Genomic DNA, 20,021 nt, shown 5'->3' with positions numbered 1-20,021 from the left:
CAGCGGACAGGGACTAAATCGGCAAATACAGCCTAGTCTGCTTTTGTCTATTAAGGGGAATTCATTTGTTGTAGCCTTACCTACAAATGTTATCGAGGGGGCTTTGTATAGGCTCTTGGCTGCGATCAAATATAGTGCCCAAACCATAACAGTGGATATTTCTCAATATTCCCGCTTACTTCCAGAACTGCTTTTTTGTGTAAATCCTTTGATTGTAGTTTGCCTGGCAGGAGCAAGTTGATTCTATTCCAAGTCTTAAAATATTTGTTAAAAATGCAAGTCAAATGCAGGTCAGGCATGCAGCTAATCTGATTGTGGAATGGATTTTAGTTAAATCACCTGATTTCTTTTTCACACTTCATGCCAGTAGTATATTCAATGCATTTACAGCCGAGTGAAGCGACCAACAGCCCCATGATTCCGGTGGGACTACACTTCCCATCATTCCTATCCAAGCAAGAGGGTTGCACTCTCCTATCATATAAAATAACAACTTTTTTATTTTTTGACCCACACATCCAAGGTACTAAATACCCAGCCAGCGATGCAGGGGGCAGCTAAGCCACACCGGGTTATCTGCCCCCTGTTGGTGGAGAAATGGATCTGTATTGAACATATTGAACCCAACATCTTAAACATGGGCTTTTTCGTTTTAGGTGATACCTAAACGATGAAAAAGTGGTAGTGTTACATAGGCGTTCGGAACCTTTGAGGTCTCTTCATCAGATGGAATCTGATACCCAGCATGTAGATTAGAACAGATCAAAGGGAAGAATTTTAAATGGTGATCCCACACAACTAAACTCTAGCAAAACACATCAGATATGACCAAGCAAACGTATTATCTGGCAAGCTGCACACGCACCTTAAAGATGCTGTTCCACATAGATGTGTTTTCCCAACTTTCTCTGGTAAACATCAACTTAAATAAACTAGAAGACCTTAAAGGTAGCGCCCCTTCTGTGATGCCAAGGGGTCTGGCTGGGACCCGAAACATCAATTTAATATATATAAGTTTTGGTTTTGCAACATAAAACCCGGGAGTGGACTCGTTTGTTGGATCACTATATATATATATATATATATATATATATATATATATATATATATATATATATATAATCTAAATATGAAAATCCCAGCTTTTACAAAGCCTAGTAAGATCAGTTTTTGACGCGCTATCCATTTTCTAAAACTATATTCTCTTCTGCAGCATCTTAGCAGCTGATAAAATCATATCCCCCAAGTTATGAGTCTGTAAGACAAGAAGCACCTGCCGTATATCCAGGTTTTATTCTTGTACAGATTGCTGTTCGACCGAGATGGTCTGGAGTTGGATAAAGACATTTTTCTCTCAATTTTGTTTTTATCACTTTAAAAGATGAGGCAGCAGCTGTGTTTTCGGTATAGAAAGGAAGAAGGTTTTTTTTCCATGTTCTTTGTTGTAGTCTTTTACCTCTATTTTATTATACTTTTATGATGCCAAGAAAACCCACATAATGTTTTCTTATTTTGCCAGTGTAACTAGTATCAAATACTAGTATATATTGAGTAAAACACATACATATACAGTATATGTCTGTGTGGGTGTGTATGTATGTGTGTGTATATGTGTATGTATATATATATATATATATATATATATATTATTAAATATTGGTGTTCTCCCTGTAGAATTCATGACGTTGATGGAAGAGTTTTTAGGATATTTTAGAGCAATTGAATCTTCAGAGATCGTAAATTATATATATATATATATATATATATATATATATATATATTACACATTTATCTAAACCAAGAACTAAAAACCCAGTTTTGGCAGGCCTGCTGGACCCTAGAGAAGCAGGGTTTGTGGGGCCCCATTTTCCAGCCTGAGGATGACCCTGCTGTTGGGGGCCACGTCAGCAGAAAACTCCCCTTCCAGAGTCTTTATATCATGTTGATACATTTGTAGTGATAATAATGAATGTAATAGCATAATGTAAAGAATGAGCCAAATGAATGAGTAAATGTGTGATACTCTGGCCCAGAACCTGCATTGCGGCCAATGTTACTAAAATACTGTGTTAAGGCCAGTTTTTTCCCCTGTTTTTCCAGCTTGGCAACCCGACTGCCGAGCTGTCTGCGCGTAGCGTTTAATGGACTGATACGTAATTAACACCATCTCTATTAGAAGAGCTGCTACCAAAATGGATTATTCAGTGTAAAAAGAATGTCTGTTAATGTAGTTTACAGTTGCTTCCTTTATTCTTTTCGCACGTCTGAGGTCTATTATGTGTTAATGATTTCAACATTACTGAAAATATTAACATTTGCATCACTAAAGCCAAATACAACACAGTGTGCAAGGTGACTTCATTTGTATTCATTAGTGGCTTTCTTCCTTTCTGCTCACATACTGTGCTCTATTATACCGCGTAATTCACAAACAGGCTCCTGGGAAGATGCACGTTTTACATCGGGTGCCTTTGGGTTTGGGCCATGTGTTAGAATTTAAAGTTTAGTGGTGGGCACCCAAATGTTCCGTCCTCCACCAACATTTTACATGGATTTTGCTTTGTGACTCTTGGACCATTAACCCTTTTTCATAGCACTGAAATTATTATATTCTTGGAATTGTTAAACATGGTAATTTCTTGGAATAGGTTTCTTTATGGCGATCTAGATACCCACTAACTGCCATCAAGGCTTGAACAAAGGATTTTAGCGCGTTGGCACTTTACTGATAAAGTACCCTATAGTTTGCCCATATGGTACTGCCGATTTTTGCCCATGGGTGTATATATAGTATATAGTATATGGTATTGTATTCCTATTAAGAATCTCTTTACTACTTGACAAGTCATGGTTTTATAAAGGGCTGTTATTTGGACTGAAATCCTTATGATGGATATGTAAAGGTATATATTTAAAGAAATGTAGGACCAGACCAGTTAAAATGTTCCAAGGTATGGAGATTCTTTAATTTGAAAAATATTAAAAATGACTTTTCAGTTTGTAAGCAATGTATTGCTTGCCAAATCATGGGTTATGTGTCCTTTAAATTAACTTTTGATATATATATCCAGAAATGTTAAAATGTGTTTGTTAAATTAGAATTTTATTTGTATTTTCTGTTATCAGATCGGAATGAGGAATAGATCGAATCTTGCAGAAAAGGTCAGACTCAGCCTGCAATATGAAGAGGCTAAAAGAAGGTACAGTATTTTACTTGAGATGTGGAAACTGCAACCTTGTAGGGTAACTTTTTTGGAAAAATACCCTGATCAACAGTGACATCTACTGGCCATCCTTTATAATGACACAATGTGTATTTTAGAACATTGGAACCTTAGGATTTGCCCCTATTTTAAGGTTTTTACAGCGATCTCAGAATCTGAGGTGGAAGGGGCTGATTCACATGGTATGGAAATTAATTAATGATATCTGAACATTGCAGTAGCGACTGAATTACATCTTAATTTCCACATCCTACAGATGGATCAAGTTCTCATTTATTCGCATATAATGGACTCCTGTATACATTCCTCTTACCGTAACATTTCCTTAAACCAGTGAGCATTAAACATCTGTTTTTCTCTAATAATGAGAAAATATATGCTTTTCTTCTCATTCATAGATTTGAGAGAAATAACTGGTTATAAAAGATAATCGGTTATTTCTCCCAAGTCTATGAATGAGAAGAAAAGCATATATTTTCTCAATATTAAGGGAAAACAGTTGTTTAATGCTTTCATTGATGTATGTAAAGCTGTGATATTTAAGGTGGTATGGTATCTTTCTATCAAATATTATTTTGGTATTTTCGTTTATTGCCTTGGCAAGATTGGCAGCCATACCAGTCTCGGAATATCAATGAGACGTCAAATAATTCCCTTTGAGGACTGCATTCAGTACAATTCATTAACTACTGAAGAGATCATTGAAATTTGGTAGATGAACAAGGCTCCTCCGAGAAGCAGATGGCGTTTCAGGCAAAGTCAGTCTTCTGCTCGGCACATTTTTAAACAAATTTGTTACTTATAAGTGGTTACTAATCAGAGCGCCGATTTGTTGTTGAGCTGCACTTGAATTTAATCAAAGACAGTAATTCAGAGAGTTTATAAAGTTGGGACTAGACCCCCTTCCGTTTAATTATAATGGAGATATTGTTGTAATTATAATTACTTAGTTATTCGGTATTAGGAAAGCTTTGGAGTATTTTTTGCAATGCCATAATGCCTAAAATGTAATTTCTTTTTACTTTTATTAGCGATATTTAGTATTTCAAAGCCTACTGTTTCTTTAAAACCGAGTGATGACTTTCCTGCCCACTTTTATTGGATGGTCTAAAATTGCTTCTTTATAAAAACACAATAATGTGTCATTTTAAATGACTTAAAGTACACTTTTTTTGCTCCTTGATACCTTCAATCCCCGCTTCTCTAAACAACATTTTTCTTCATTGTGTATTTTAAGGGCGATCGCACAATTGAGGCGTGTAATTGGAACGTCTCTGTCACTTTGCTGCTTCAAGCATTCACTTTCAGCATGGTTTTAAAATGCCCAAACAACCAAAATCGTTCTAAAAGTTTGTTTCCATTGTGTGAGCTCTCTACGCATGTACTTTGCTTAATTGTTTTTACCCTGCAAGCCTTATCCCTTAACAACAGTCCGTCGCAATGACTGACGGAGTTTTTGTTTTCTGCCAGTAATTCTATGCGTAGCACATAGTGATTTTCATTTACTCTTTATAACACTTCCCACTCGCCGTTTCATCGCAGCAGTAAGTGGTAAATATTCCGATTGCGCAAGAACTTTTATCTATAATGTTTTCCAAGTTGGTAAATAACATGATTACGCAATGGCGACGTTGGCTTAGCTTGAATGAGACTTCCGTTCTGTAGACACTGTTGACTTGACTTGGACGTGTTGTCTACCTGTCTTTGCAGCATGGCCAATCTTAAGATCGAACTGGCGAAGCTAGATAGCGAGGCTTGGCCAGGGGCGTTGGATATCGAAAAAGAAAAGCTGATGTTGATCAATGAGAAGGAGGAACTCCTGAAGGAACTTCAGTTCGTGACTACACGGAAACGCACTAGAGATGATATGGAGAGACTGGAAGCAGAGAGAAGACGTCTGGAGGAAGATCTCCTGTCTGTGAAAAGTACTCCCAGCCAAGCACTTGCTGAAAGGTACCTGGCCCGTTCAGTCTGGAAACATGATGAGCCTCCTTTCCTTTTGGGAAAAAAGTCATCATAGAACTGGGGTACCTATACCGTGCATGGAGAGAAGGGCAATTCTTCTGTAGTTCCCATAGTTTCTGGTTCGCGTTTTTGAAGTTAATGTGGCCTCTTTAGCCCAGTATAATAATAATCCAAGCCAACAATTTAGCTACACTGCACGGATATAGTATGGATTTCACTTTAATCTTCTAGAATAGTAAAGAATTGATACTTTTTTATATTTCAATGGCTCTGTATAATCTATCACAAATTTCAGCTCTCCCGAATCTGTATCTTAACAGAGAAGGATGAAATATTAGAGTATCGGCAGTAATAAAACAAAACCTTTCTATATCAAAAACAAGGACATCAAAGGGGCTTCTTCTTTTCTTTCTAGACACCCCCTATAAGTTCCTGAAAAAATAAATAATGCGTATCCAGTTCATGGTCTTAACACGGCCACATTTCTTTTATATGTAATAATATGGGACCCCTAATGGCAGAATTTGAATGTTCTTGATATTAAGTTTAGGTTGCAAGCCCCTCTTCTACATGTTGTATAAGTAATTGTGGTTTTAAAGTATTGGGACTCATCGGGAAGCGCTGTGTGTTTGTAATAACGTATCAGCGGGTGTTTGTCACCCACTGAGTAAGCGGGCAAAACATATTACAATCAATTTGTTACTTAGTCATTTCCTTTATGTTTTCTAAATTCTGTCAACTTAATATCCTCCCAAAGCTAGAAATTGTTTTTTTTTTTCAGTTAAGCAATTGAATGACGGCATTAAAAATCTGCTTGAACATATTATTTATGTGTTTATAGAAAATCTGGCTGAAAGTGTCATTTACAGAAATATTTCTTATAGGGATGTAAGGATAGGTAGGTCCTTTAATGACATCTTGCTTATGTATGACATCATCAAGAATCCCAATATTCAAATTACACATTCTCCGCTGGTGCATTACCATTATGCGATTTCCTGCTATTATTACAAAGGAACAAAATATAAAAAAAAAAAAATCATAATTATTGATAGGAATTCTCCATGTGTATGGCAGGGCCTTTTTTCAGGCATCCATAATAATAATAACTGTTGATAAATAATTTGTTGGTGCTTTTGTAATTGTTAAGCATGTGTCTGTTTCAGGTTGAAGGTTCAAGAAAAGAAGAAAGAGCTGGTAAAGAAACTAGAAGAAGCAACAAAATTAGCCACCTATTTGCATTCCCAGCTTAAAAGGTAGGCTGTCAACATCCCAAACGGGAGAACCGGGACCACAACAATTTTACTTTGCAGAGAATAAGGGAATCCCTCATTAATGTCTAGGGCACGTTTTGGGGCATTTTACGTGCTTACGGAAAAACAAGCATGCATGCAGGCAAAGAAGGTGTAGATAGTGGGGGTCGGCACACCTTACTTGGAAGCTAGAAATGTTTTCAGTCTGTACTGTGACTGTTCTGTTATCTTGCAAATTCACTGCTTCCGGAATACAGAGCATCGGAACAAATGTAAAGAGAATTGCATGTCATGTTTGAGGCTCGTGTATTGTGCTCCATCAGAACGGAAAATGTTAAGCATAGGGATGAATCATGAGCCGAGCTTTCCCCAATATCCCTATGCGCTTTATCCAAACCGAAAATCTTACGCTAAATTGAACTCAAGTTTTGTTATTGCCCTTCCAAGGAGATGTGCTAACTAAGCAGTGATCCGAAAGAAAACTATAGAACAAAAGATTTTTCCCCCAAAATAATTTCATCCCCTGTATGGCATCATCACATAGATGGACTAATATGCAAGCAAGTCCTCTTTGTATATGCTACACTGCTGTCAGTTTATTACTGGGTTTATTGCACAGAAAGGGCTTTAATGAGTGAAGCTCTATTTTATTTTATTTCAGGTGATCCATGTAATTTTTTAGCATTTGTCAAGAACGTCACTGAAAGCCACTCACCCACAAGGTGTTGATGATTTAATCTAAGTTAAACATATGGAAAATCTGAAAATGAACAAAATAAGCCAATCAAGGGTACAGTAGAATCATTTCTGCCAAATGTATAGCTTGGCAGCGCTGCGCCGGTGACTTATCTCATGGGATCTGCTATTTATTGCAAACCATATGTCTCATTAGACTCCATGAGCACTTCTCCTGCAAGCACAATGTACAGAATGCTTGTACTTTACATAAAGGAACAAAAGGTAGTGCATTATACAGTATCTAGTGGCACTGCTTCCAGCCTGGCATCATGATGTTTAAAATATGCTTTTAGTTCTTGTAATTATAGTCGCTGGCGGGATAGAGAGGCTTGTTTTAACATAACACATATGAACGTCTAACTTGCATGACCACATAGATAATGCAATCACAATTTTGCACAACCTTTTTCATTTATCCCTTTCGAAACCAAACAGAAGAGGAACATATTTGGTATCCCCTGTCGCTGCAAGGGTTAAGGGATAATGAAATCTGGTAATAGAATAATAATGATATGTTTTGTAGGCATACACACATTTTATAGCAAAATAAACAAGCGGATTATGTTTAGAGAGCTAATTAGGTTTGACAAGCCTCTGCATTACAGCTTAAATAATCACCAAGGCTTTGGCAATGTGAGGAATGTTCGTTTCCGCTGTCATTGAACTCTAATAATTTGAAGCCATAAGGGCAGTCGAGATTTACATTCCGCATGCCATTGTATCTTACCTTGTCTGCTGCCACCTGTATCCTCTTAAAATAACATGAATAGTAGACTCTCCTTTTGTTAAAATAACAGTTGTGTCATTATATATATTTTATTTATTTATTTATATATATATATATATATATATATATATATATATAATATATTTAAACACTGTCATGTTAGCCTTAAACAATGCTCACCCTGCCCGTGTCTGACATAAGAAGCAGCTTCCGGTATAGTAAACGGGCACCAATCCAAAGGAAATGTTTTTTTTATTTACCGAAAGACGGATCAGTGATGGAAGCGCAAGCTTATGAAATACAATGTCTCTTTTACACGATGATTATTCTTTTATTTACTGCTTACTGCTAATACATAATAATTACAATAATGAAGCCCCTGTATTCTTTTATTCATACTACAGTCTCTCTGCCAGCACTCTGTCGGTGTCTTCAGGAAGCAGCCTGGGCTCCTTAGCCTCGAGTCGTGGGTCATTAAACACCTCTAGCCGTGGATCTCTCAATTCTCTCAGCTCCACCGACCTCTACTACAGCCAAGGCGATCATGGAGGAGACCTGGACTATCAGTATAAACTGGACTTCCTATTGCAAGAGAAGAGTGGTTACATTCCTTCTGGACCTATTACTACCATCCATGAAAATGAAGTGGTCCATTGCCACAGCGGGACAGATTATAACAATTCCCGTAATGCACAGCAAGACTTAGAAGAGGCCAAACAACCTAAATCCGTGACCTCGCTTTCCTCCTTATCCTCTCTTTCATCGTTGTCCCCGCCAGGTTCGCCTCCAGGAGCTTTCTCATTGTCTACTCAGGACTCACTCGGCACAGATTTTGAGAGCGGCGAGGTTTCAGGGGCATTTGCAGACCTGATCCTCTGTGAAACTGTGTCGGACCCAGTCGCTGGAGGAACTCCTGCATTGTCTGATAGCAAAAGTATGGTGGAATGTATAAGAAACCAAGCATCAACTGCACTGCATGAAGGAAGAACAGGTAAAAAAATGAGCAACCAGTTACCCAGCTTATCTCTTTTTAAGGATGTCCACAAACTAACCTCAAGTAGAGGTTGAAATGTCTCTGGGTACCATGCAGAAGTGAAATAGTAGTGTTGTATGGGAGTGCTGACCCGGCGCTGTTAGTTTTTTCCAGTAGAATGACGGCATTTAACATTTGAGTTAAGTTTTTTGTGTGAGTTTTGGAGTTGTATTCTGCCAGACATTGAGGATGAAGGGAGTCGCATAGCTGCAGATGCTACTTTAATATCGCACTGGTCCGTCGTTCACATTTGCCCAACTAATGATCTAATTAGTGTAGAAATAGCAAAGGGCCCGTGTTTATGCAAATACAAACAAAGAAGCAGACTAAGTGACTGTGGGGCTTTTACTGTTTTTTCCACCTGCTAAGCAGCAGTTTTCAGAACCTGTATTGCTTTGTGACAAAAATGTAGCTTGATTTCTCATTGAATAGACCCCCTACTGCATGAAAACAGTGTGAATTTAATACTTCAGCTTATTTGGGGTAATTTGTGTTTTCACCGAGAAGAGAAAAAAAGGACAGAGAGAGCCTCATCTGTTCAGCTGTGTTTTGTGGTAGTGCTCTAGTGACATCTAGTGGTCGAAATATAATTGGCGCCTTAACGAGAGAACACGATCAGAGTCATTATTTTCTTCTTCTAATTTCGACATGATTGCAGTAGGTTTCCTCAGGTGACCTTACCGCGTATCGTCAAAATATTGTGACTACGTTTGAAGTCTTTCTGATGCCTGTTATTTACCCTGTTAAATCTTTTGAGCTGGATAATTTAGCACAGGCATTTTTTCCATACGCATACACTTTTATTAGAAACAAAAAGAAACTATTTTACTAAGATGGGTTTCTCGTGCTGTTCTGTGTAGCTCGGTGGCTTTCCCCAGCTTCTGAGAAATGTGTTCCAACCACAGCTTACTGAATTAATCATTCCGGAGTACCGTCATCTTATTTCAGGGTCTGTAGGGTATATGAAGGGGATCCAGCTACCTTTACTTTTGAACCTACCTCACTGAGCACATTCACTCTATTTGAATAAGGAGTTATGTGCTGCTCTTTTTTTCATCCACAGCCTGGTTCTTGATCCTTTCCGAACTAGGGAGCCTACAGAAAGAGCCAGTAGCCCAAAGGGCCAACCACCTCCCCCGCCAAAAAACAAATCTTCAGTATACAGTATCAAATATATCTCAATAGAATTTTTTTTTCTATTATAATAGGAACCTGCCAGTCATCATATGCACTTTAATGCATAAGATAACTCTGTAAGCCCTTTAAATTTTTGTAGTAGCCATTTTTCAAGTGTAGAATCCCCCATATTTTTTTCTCCTTTTATACCCCCTAATGCATACACAGCAAACATTCTCATTGATTTCAGTAGGAACGCTTTCCTGCCAATCAGTGGCAACAAATATCAGACCGTAGAGGAGGGCAGCTGCAGCAGGGGGGTGTTGAGGACCTGGGAACGTCCCCTTTAACAATCGTGCAAGAAATAGCAAAAAAGGTGCATCGGGAGGGCAAGACAAACAACAAAAATTACCATTCAGGCTTCAGCCCTAAGACAGGCATCGTAACAACCATCGATGGCGCTTGCTAGTGAAATGCAAGGAAAGTTAACTCTCATTAAATACTTTATACGATATTAAACATATAGTAGAATCTACGTGTATCACAAACATAGAGTTTCAAGTCACAGAATTAGTAAACCTATTATGAACATATATTGCAAGCTTGTCGGCAAGTATTTATTGGAATTGTAATTTTCCTTCTTTTCTACCACACTTTCACTTATAGCCTTTTACATGATTTCAGTTTTTTGATTTTGAAGTTGTGGATTTTTAGCCGCCGTCCCTGCACACTCTTTCTTCATCTCGAAATATAGATTGGGTTTCTCGTTTTAAGTCCATGCCGCACCTTTGATACACACGTCCCAGTCTCGGAGCCCTTACAAGGTACATGAGAATTGTCACTGTTTTCCATTATTCGGTGATCAGTGCGGACTCCCGCTGGTAGACTCAATATCTGTGAAGTCCTTCTTGAGTCAGTCTCTGTCATTGTCAATGCCGGGACAGATCCTGGTATTCCTGGGGGTAATCAATAAATCATGTCACCGCCATCACACAATCGGATATAAAAAAGCTTCTTTATCATAAGGACGATAAAGGGGAGAAAAAACAGCATTTGTAACACCTTAAAGAAAGACACTCGGCAATCAGATCCGAAATCTAAAGCCTTGAAACTTTAAACAGTTTAACAAGATGTAAAGGCTCTACTCAGAAGGTCGAGCAGTGCATCTCGACATACCTCACTGGTGAAAGAAAGCCCACGTGGAACGTCGGAATATACCTTTAAATGAAGAGTTTTGGTGCGCCGCGGGGAACCTGCTGATGAATAGGGGTTACAGATGAAAAGTTAGAGAGTGCAGTACATGGTGGAATACGTTCCCTGGCACAATAAAGGATTTTTGAAAACTGCAGATGGTACCCATGGGGAGGAGGGTTTTTTAGTTTTCTTTTAAAGCTCAGATTTCAAATGGGATAATCCCTTTTTTAATTTCAAAAAAGAAAAAGAGATGCGCGTGCTGTGAAGTAATTAAAACAGTTATAAAATGACAGAGCTGATGAGGCAAGTGTTTGTTACTGGAAACTAGTACTGACACAAACTCTACTAGTACCGGATATCCAGTTAGCCTTTTGGTCAAGTATTTCATTTTTTACCCCTTTTGTGGTTTTTTTACCGTTCATTTGGTTGCTGTCAGTCTGCCTGGTGTGCCATAGGGGCCAATGGGCAGATTGAGGAGAGTTTGCATGGCCTCTTGGTCCTTAAGCAGTGCCAAATGGGGCTTCTGCTCTCCCCAACGCTTGTAGTCTCTGCTTTGCTGATAGAATTGTAGCTCTGGGACATGATGTCATATGTTAGTAGTCCACATCACTCAGTGATTTAGGCACAGTGAGTGTGAGAGCAGCCCGCTTGCCGACTTCCTTAGGGTGGCCCTGGTTGGCGTCACTGCTGTGGGTCAGGCTTATGGCAGCACCCCCTGGATCAAACACCTTTGTCATCTAAGTGTTCTGCTTTAATGGGTAAAAATCCATAATGGGTTCTCTCTCGATGTTTCAATTAAGCTTCAATGGTAACTGTATAAATAATCAAACCTGAAGTTAGATGAGTCCTTACACGGCAGAACATAACATATTTTAACGAGTTTGCTTTGAATTTTTTTTAAAAAAATAAATAGGTAATACACAACAACCTGTAAACCCCCCATTCTTTATGCAACTAATTAAACGTTTTTTTTTTAAATGTGTCACAGATCTTGATTTTCTGAGAAAAGTTGAAAGCGGAGAGGAGAAGGTGACGACGTGCAATGTGTCCGCAGCCGTGTCTGATGAGTCCGTGGCAGGAGACAGTGGAGTATATGAACCGTGTATGCAAGCGTAAGTAGTCCTCCTATGTATGTTGTATCTTTAGTTCCTGTTATAGTTTTAATTCTCTCCTCCATTCCCCTGTGAACCGACGGGCATGCTGCGAGCCCAGGTGCATCTTACGTTTTCCTTCTTCTTACAGGCCGTGTGAAGATGCTGCCTTTACAGAAGGTTATACGGATTTAGGGACTGTTCAAGTCCAGTTAATACTGAGGTGAGAAACACACTCTTCGAAATCCTTTGCTAGTTCTAATATCGTAATTGCGGCAAAAACCAGTTATATTTTTTTTCTCTTTTTAGATATGATCCAGGAAAATCAAGCTTTGTGATAATAATTGTCCGGGCGCAAAACAATCACCCCTGTATCCCGTATGGATCGAGAATGTGAGTACACGCTGCTTTGTGGCTACCATCATCCAGCACTTAGACTGTTTTGACCGTTAAGAACCTGTCATTGAGTTCCCATTAATGGACTAATTGACTACTAGAGGGGTTAATTGGTAAACAAAAGTTAACCCCCTTTCCAGTGCAACCTTTTTGCCAGTGATGCCAGTAATGTGGAAGTTCGTATTATTGCTGACAGTAGTCCAGGTTATCTTTTCGTTGCTAGTGGGTCAAAAACTCAACTAATGTTAATTAATGCCAGTGGTGCCAATAGAGGCAATCGCATGCTTAATTCTGCAGTTCAATCTTGGTTAAGTTAACCATGTCTCTGCCAGCGGTGCCGGTAAGAGGAGAGTTCATCCTCTCTAATAGCAGTCAATATCTCTGCTAGTTGTTTCAATGATAGGGTTAAAAAGCGGAACACGGAGAAAGTGACTAGCGAGAGCTTTATTTCACATTGACTTCTACTTCAAGACAACCTTCAGGAAACAAATGGGAGCGTTCCCTTTATGAGCGGAGTTAAAGGGAAAAAAATCCTCTCAAGTACTAAGTGCTTTGTGTTGCGCTAGATATACAAGTTCAAAGGGTATAAAGCAGATACAATGGAGACTGCTGTTTTGGTTGATGTCTGATTTATCTTTTTCATCTTCGTATTGCCTTTCCTAATTGCAACTACATAAGCTTTTTCTTTCTTTTTCTTGAGGATTAAAAGTTTCCTTAGAGCTTTCAAAAATACAAAAGCAATATGCTAGTAGAGCGGCAGGTGCATTTTAACTCCAGGCTTCCCGGAGACGGCCGTGCAGATAGATTGTGTGCGTAGAGACACGTTGTATGGCCTGATCTTTTATTTTGTAGATAAATTACTTTAGGTAATGAGTAGAAGTCGCAGCACTTAATAATATTTTTTTCTTCCTTGAATCCTTAAGAAGTATAACACCGCTGGCACGGGAATACACTAATTAGCACGCTTGGAGTCGTGTTGAGGGGAGATCAGTGGTTTATTAAAGCATTTGACACCCAAGAAGACCTTTGTTACACTGTGACAGGTTTACAGGATAACCTTTAAAAGATGTTGGGGGAAAAAAATGTAAACCTTTAATTTATAGAGTTATGCCTGAAAAAGAGAGAGCCTCAAAAGCCTCAAAAGCTTGCAATCTTATATCAAAATTAGCTTTACCAAATTAATTTTAGAGTGAAAAACCTAATTTACCAAAATTCAAAACACTCAATGTTGTTTAATTGACTCCATGGACCTAAGTTTAGTCCTTTCTCCCTTACTACTTGTCTGTTGACTGTTAATTATGTACCGTTGGTAGTCTGTGATTACTATTTGTTGGCTGTCTTTATATATTTTACTTTGTTAAACAGAAAATTTAGATTGCTAAAGATTTAGCCCTTAATAGCTTAAAACCAAGAGAGTCTAAAACAAATGGATAAATGCAGCAAATAATCAGGAAAATATTAGTGCGGTTCTTATTGTCGGTCTACGGACAGCAGTACAGGATCTCCATCCATGAGCTTTGATGAGCAAAGGTGTACTTTTGGACTTTGTTGGTCTAAAGAACCATCTTTTAGGACCTTTGCAATGTTCCAAATGACAAGAAGAGTGGTGTACCGGGTGATGCTAGCAGAAAATTCAATATTAAAGTCAATTGTGCCTTATATAGTAGTGAAAAACTTGCAAGCGTACCGTTGTGCTATGTGATTGTCATCTTATGATACTTCCATATGTTCCAGATATATTAGAGTTGCTGTCCTTCCATCTTCGAGTGACACCAGCTGCCTCTTCCGGACCAAAATGTACCCAGCTACTGAAATAGTGTTACTCAATGAGCTGTTCCGAGTGTCCATTTCGCAGGCCATTTTACAGCAGAAGACTTTGAGAGTGGATATGTGCACTGTGGGAAAGACGCACAAGGAAGAATGCCTGGTATGAGACTTATGTTGCCTCTCTAATATTTGTTAAAGGGATAGTTTAATGGCACTGAGAACCCCAGTAAAAACTTTAATATGCATTATTTAATAGAAAAACATAACACATGGTGCTGTAGCTGCAGCCCTTCAGCTGCCATCCACGTCCGTGGCCCGGAGGATATTGCCACTGTTTGGCTGCTTCAGGTCTTAAAAAGCCCTTATAGAATCTCACAAGTCATCTTAATAAAGGGAGTAAAATCTTTTAGCATTTATTTGTTTGGAGATAAATGTATTTAAAGGTCACCTTAATGAATTACATAATGAATTATATGAGATGCATTTATACGTTACATATGTACCCGTGTTTTGTTCAAGTATTAGGGATGGACTCCATGGCTCTTTTAAACAGGGATAGTCAGGGCCTATTTTAAAGAAAAAATCTCACTGCACATCAAAAAGTTCATTGCTGCGCAAAGGTATGGAGTGAGATCTGCCTATTATTATATATTATATATACTTAGTTGTTAAAGTATTTATTAACCCCCTTCAGCCCTGGGGGCTTCATAACCAAAGGACCAAAATAGTTTTTGGCATTTTTACCATGATTCCCTCCATCTTTGGCCTAACCACACAAATTATACTTCATTTTGTTCAGAAGAAGTATGGCCTTCTTTTAAAATCATAAAAACACATAAAACATATAATAATTGTAAGTGGTAATAGATAAAAAAAAAAAAAATATATATATATATATATATATATATACTAAAAAAAAAAATCAAATTTTTGCAATGTTGCTTAAATTTTCATCTATACTGTAGGTGCCACAGCTGAACAATTACCCAATTTATGTTCTCCTGATTACAATCATACATATTTTTTATGTTCCAGACGGCTACATCCGTGCTTTACATACTACTCCATATTATATATTTTAAATACTATTGATGGGCTAAGGGGCATTTTTGTTTTAGGGAAATTTTTTTATTTATTTTGTTAATTTCATTATTTTCAATTTTATTTTTTTCTTATTTATTTCATTTATATTGCCTTTTTCCCTTATTTTTATTTTTGGAAGGGGAAAGCATTTTTCTTCCTCTCCTCCTCCATATCTGTTTTGCAGATTGCAATAACTGCAATCAGCCAGCAGAGGGAGTAATGAGAGCCCAGCAGGGTCCAGATAGCGGAACTAGCTGAGGCTCTTCTCAAGGGAACTTCCTTTGGGTGTCCCGTGATCGGGCATTTCTTGAATGATAGTGTGCCAGCGCCATTACACACGTTCAAGAGATGTCCCTGCCACTGCAACAAAGTCAGGACGTACCTGTACGTCCTAATGAACTTCTTGTCACAAGTTTAAGGGTATTGGAGATAAGATAAGAGTTAAATAAAATTTTCACTTTTTGATTTTTTGCTGCACGACCGTGACAAAAGGCACATTAAACTAGGCCCTGGGGACAGTTATAGAAAATATATGCCTCCAGAGCTTCATTAGCATCATGACACTATATGACATTTGTTTCATTTTGAAAGCCCCTTGTGTCACATCTGACTCTCTCATGAGATTTTTCTATACAATGGCGCTGCTTATTTAACTCTTTCTCATTGTTTCACGGGGCTGAATCATGATTTCCCTGTATGGTTTATTTGCGCTACAAGAATTGCTTCTTTCCAACAGACACAGGTCCGTATTGATCGTAGCGTGTCTCTAGGCCAAAAGATAGAAAACACAAATCATTCTTTTTGAAATGTGCAGAGACCCAACGGACTCTATTATAAATGCACTTTTTTTGCTAAAATTGTTTGAAACGTAAAAAAATAACATTCTAAGCTGTTGAAAGATCTCTTCCGCAACTGAGTGCTTAAGAAGAAAAATTACAAAGTGAGACAAAATGTGTCTTCTTTTCCTTTTGTAGGCTGGGACTCAGATCAGTTTGGCGGACTTGCCGTTTGCTAACGAGATGCACGCGCAGTGGTATACCTTGCTACCTTGCAGACCAATACTTTTTCACAAGGAACCCACAGACAAGCCAGCGTTGGATGCAAGCGTGGTCCGGAGCACAGCTTTGGACTTGGTAAGCAGCTGGAAATTGCAAATATTAAAATGCACGGGACAGGCATAAAGCTATTCCTGAATCTAAGACGAGACCAAAGGTACTGCCACTAAAGATACTTTTAGCTTTCCTTTCTAAAAACACAGAATCCCAAAATGTGTTCGCATTTGGCCCTTCTAGTCGGTCTATTTTGTTCCTTCTCTATAACTTCACGCCTTCCTTATGTATGTTTAAATCACGTCATTGTTTCAATCTGTACCAAGATTGATGGCATGTAAAAAAAAAACATTTGGCCATCTATTCTGTCCTTTCTTCCTGCTGTAAAGTCTTTTAATCAGCCCTTGGTCTCATCTTGTATTCAGGATAGCCATGCATGTTTAAATTCCCTAAATGTATTAACCGTGCTTCAACAGTTTAAAAATACATTTATATACAAAAATATTCACATATGTCTTTTTTTAATCTAGCATGAGATAAAAAAAGTCTTGTATTAAGTACCGGAATATAGAATTCTTGCTCGATCCTCAGATTCCCTGTTGCACGTGAGAACAATTGACTCCTGTTGATTTTACCTCTACCTTTGTAGTAGAAATCTACACAAATACATTGGCGTCTAAAAAAAGAAGGGTAGATGGCTGGATACTGTTTTATTCCTACTGTAATCACAGACACGACATGACAGAAGTCAAGCAGAATTTCAGTTAAAGATTACAGAACTGCACTTATGATTGCAAGATCTTGGCTTTTGCTTTTCTTTTGATGATCATCAGTTTGGCTGCTTTATCGCCTTTTCTGGTAGGACGCTGTTTCAGCTTTGCTGGAGAGGACATCTGCTGAGTTGGAAGCGGTGGAGCAAGAACTGGCCCAGGAAGAAGAAGAGGAAGATGACGAGGATGACCAGGAGCAGAATTGTTCTCAGGAGCAATGGTATCTGATTGATGTTCATCTTTTCTCTCAAGTTCTATTCCTTCCCCTGCTAATTCTGAAAATCTGAGCAGCGCCTTAAGACTTCCACATCACGTTGCTAAAATACAAAAGGCTACTTTCATGTTCCTGGATGGGTTAGAAAAGATTTTATACAGAAATAGTAGTAAGTGTTCAATATGCTATGAAAGTAGAACTAGCAGGTTCATTCTCTGTGTGTGTTTATTTTTGGTTTAAACGTGTATTTCCTTCCTGCTTTCTTTTTTTACTGCCTCCAGCCACTTTACTCGTTTGTTGTTTGAATTTAAATAACTGGTATGCATCAGCGATGGACAGTCAAACCTATCGAAGTCCATCCGGAAAATTTTAATTAATTGATCATTTATTTCATTCTTTACGTAAGATGTTGCTGAGAAAATGAGCTGTAGGGCTTTAATATATGGTGTTTAATTACTCCTAGGTCCGAAGTGCTTCCCGAGGGATCTTTTGGAAATCTTGCTGAGCCCCAATCAAAGGAACTTATGGACATGTGTTATCAGGAGCCACTGCAAGCATCAAGTGATATTACAGAAGCACCCCAAGAAATCTATGAAGAAGCAGAAAACTGCGATTCCACCTCGTGTCCCATTTCTGCGGTGGAGTCACCGACCCTGGTAAATTTATGTTGGTTTTACTGGATGTCCTTGCCCTTTATTAACTACTTCGCTAACCAAGATGAGCGTGCAATGACCCGCCATTTACTTTTTGAGTGTTTGTCCACCCTTTAACGTTTGATTTTCGCATACTTTTAAAGAGCAAAAACAAATTTCCACCAGCTGGCATGTGAAACGACAACGCGGCCCTAAGTAACTGTGCTAATGAGGTCTGCAGCCTTTTATACAAATAGTTTCTGATTAGTCTTGGAGTAGAATAATATGCGACGTCAGCTCGTAAGATCTACATCACTATGATGAGGAAAAAACCCGTAACCCATCCCTTTCTCACAGGTCGACAAAGAGACAAACACCGAGCAAGCACTTCATGAAGATATTTCTGTCCGTCCCAAGGACAGGAATAACCTTGGCTCCAGGCAGCGTCCATTTGTGCGAAACAGCATGATCGTCCGGTCACAGACCTTCTCTCCAGGAGAGAAGAACCAATATATATGTAGGGTACGTTTTTTTCCTTTTTTCCCACTTTACTTTTGGTGTGCGTTCGGTATGCGTGAGAAAAGCATTGATTTGGAGGGTGAAGTAAAATATGATTTTCTTCCAAATGCCGAAAAGAGTGTTACAAAGAGTTGTGACGCCTGTGTGTAAAACCTCCAATACTTTTTCTTCTTCCTAATGATTACTAGGATTAGCCTTTTTTCCAGCTTGTAGGTCTTTTTTTTTCGCTTTGCTTTGTCAATTATAATCTGCATTATTATAATTCTGTATCATTTTACTTCAGCAAAGCCGAAGGTGGCATAACTAGTACATTTCTCCCCTAGAACTCCTTCCTCTACTCCTCTCTGGAACAATCTAATACAACAAAAGTGTAAGATATACTTAATAGGGAAGAATAATCTTTTATAACCTAAGAACAGGACGTTAAGATGACGGATCAGATTTTCTAACGCGTATACATGTCTGCGCAATTATTTCTCCCCGTTGCATTATCTTTCACTTGTTAAGTTGCTGATTGTTGTTGATTGGTTTAGACAGTCTTTGTCAAATAATGGAGTAAACTCCAGGACAAAAAAATGACACTTTGCCACATTTTGCCACGCTGCCATATCTGGCTCCCCCAGGTAAACTATTCTCATTTAAACCAAATATTTGCAGAAACGCTGCTGTGGATGGCAGACAGTCCCTCTCTGTAAACTGATGCAAAAAGAGCTTGAATTGCCCCAGGAAATGGTGTCTGGAAATCAGATCCCATTGGAATTTTGCCTCGGCCCGGGGTCTGAAGCTCTTTTGATCTTCTCAGCCGGTCAGTTTCCCATCGCGTGTCACTGGAGGTTAATGTGCGCATTTATACATCTATATAATGAACGCTTAGAAATGGGAATGTGGGGGTAGAAATTAAGTAATGTGATCCCTGCGTTTAATTTTACGTATATCAAATATCAATGGATAATCTGCACTCAATCTAAAGAACAATGTCATGGAATTTTTTTTTATCTACCCACTGCAGAGGCATCAAATATTTGCAGTTGCGTTTTCCTCTTGTAAACCGACCCAGATGTCTTTAAATCCTACATTAACAGCTGAATCTTGGCCAAAAATGACATTATCCCCACCTGGATAAAGCCACGCCTCTTCCCTAGCAAACATCTGCTGAATTAACTCTTTCTGCGAATCCAGCCAGCCTGTTCTCTCATAAGGGCGCTTCTTTGTGTTCCATTTTTATGATATTTCTTGCTTTTTTCCCATAT

At 38.5% G+C, this 20,021-nt stretch overlaps 1 protein-coding gene across 1 annotated transcript in view; it reads left to right on the top strand.

Annotated features, from left to right (window-relative positions):
- The window catches only part of WWC2 (WW and C2 domain containing 2), a 70,017-nt gene that overhangs the window by 42,369 nt on the left and 7,627 nt on the right, over positions 1-20,021 (top strand). The window contains exons 8-19 of the mRNA XM_053459503.1: positions 3,127-3,200; positions 4,935-5,177; positions 6,356-6,445; positions 8,312-8,898; positions 12,239-12,362; positions 12,493-12,564; positions 12,651-12,734; positions 14,472-14,664; positions 16,562-16,720; positions 17,499-17,626; positions 18,084-18,276; positions 18,610-18,774. Coding sequence (XP_053315478.1) covers positions 3,127-3,200; positions 4,935-5,177; positions 6,356-6,445; positions 8,312-8,898; positions 12,239-12,362; positions 12,493-12,564; positions 12,651-12,734; positions 14,472-14,664; positions 16,562-16,720; positions 17,499-17,626; positions 18,084-18,276; positions 18,610-18,774 — 2,112 coding nt within the window. The remainder of the gene's footprint in view (positions 1-3,126; positions 3,201-4,934; positions 5,178-6,355; positions 6,446-8,311; positions 8,899-12,238; positions 12,363-12,492; positions 12,565-12,650; positions 12,735-14,471; positions 14,665-16,561; positions 16,721-17,498; positions 17,627-18,083; positions 18,277-18,609; positions 18,775-20,021) is intronic.

The sequence above is a fragment of the Spea bombifrons genome, chromosome 1 (genome assembly GCF_027358695.1).
Source record: "Spea bombifrons isolate aSpeBom1 chromosome 1, aSpeBom1.2.pri, whole genome shotgun sequence".
NCBI classification, from domain to species: Eukaryota; Metazoa; Chordata; class Amphibia; order Anura; family Pelobatidae; genus Spea; species Spea bombifrons.
The sequence above is the reverse complement of the archived record's forward strand: the minus strand, read 5'-3'. Positions and strand labels throughout refer to the sequence as shown.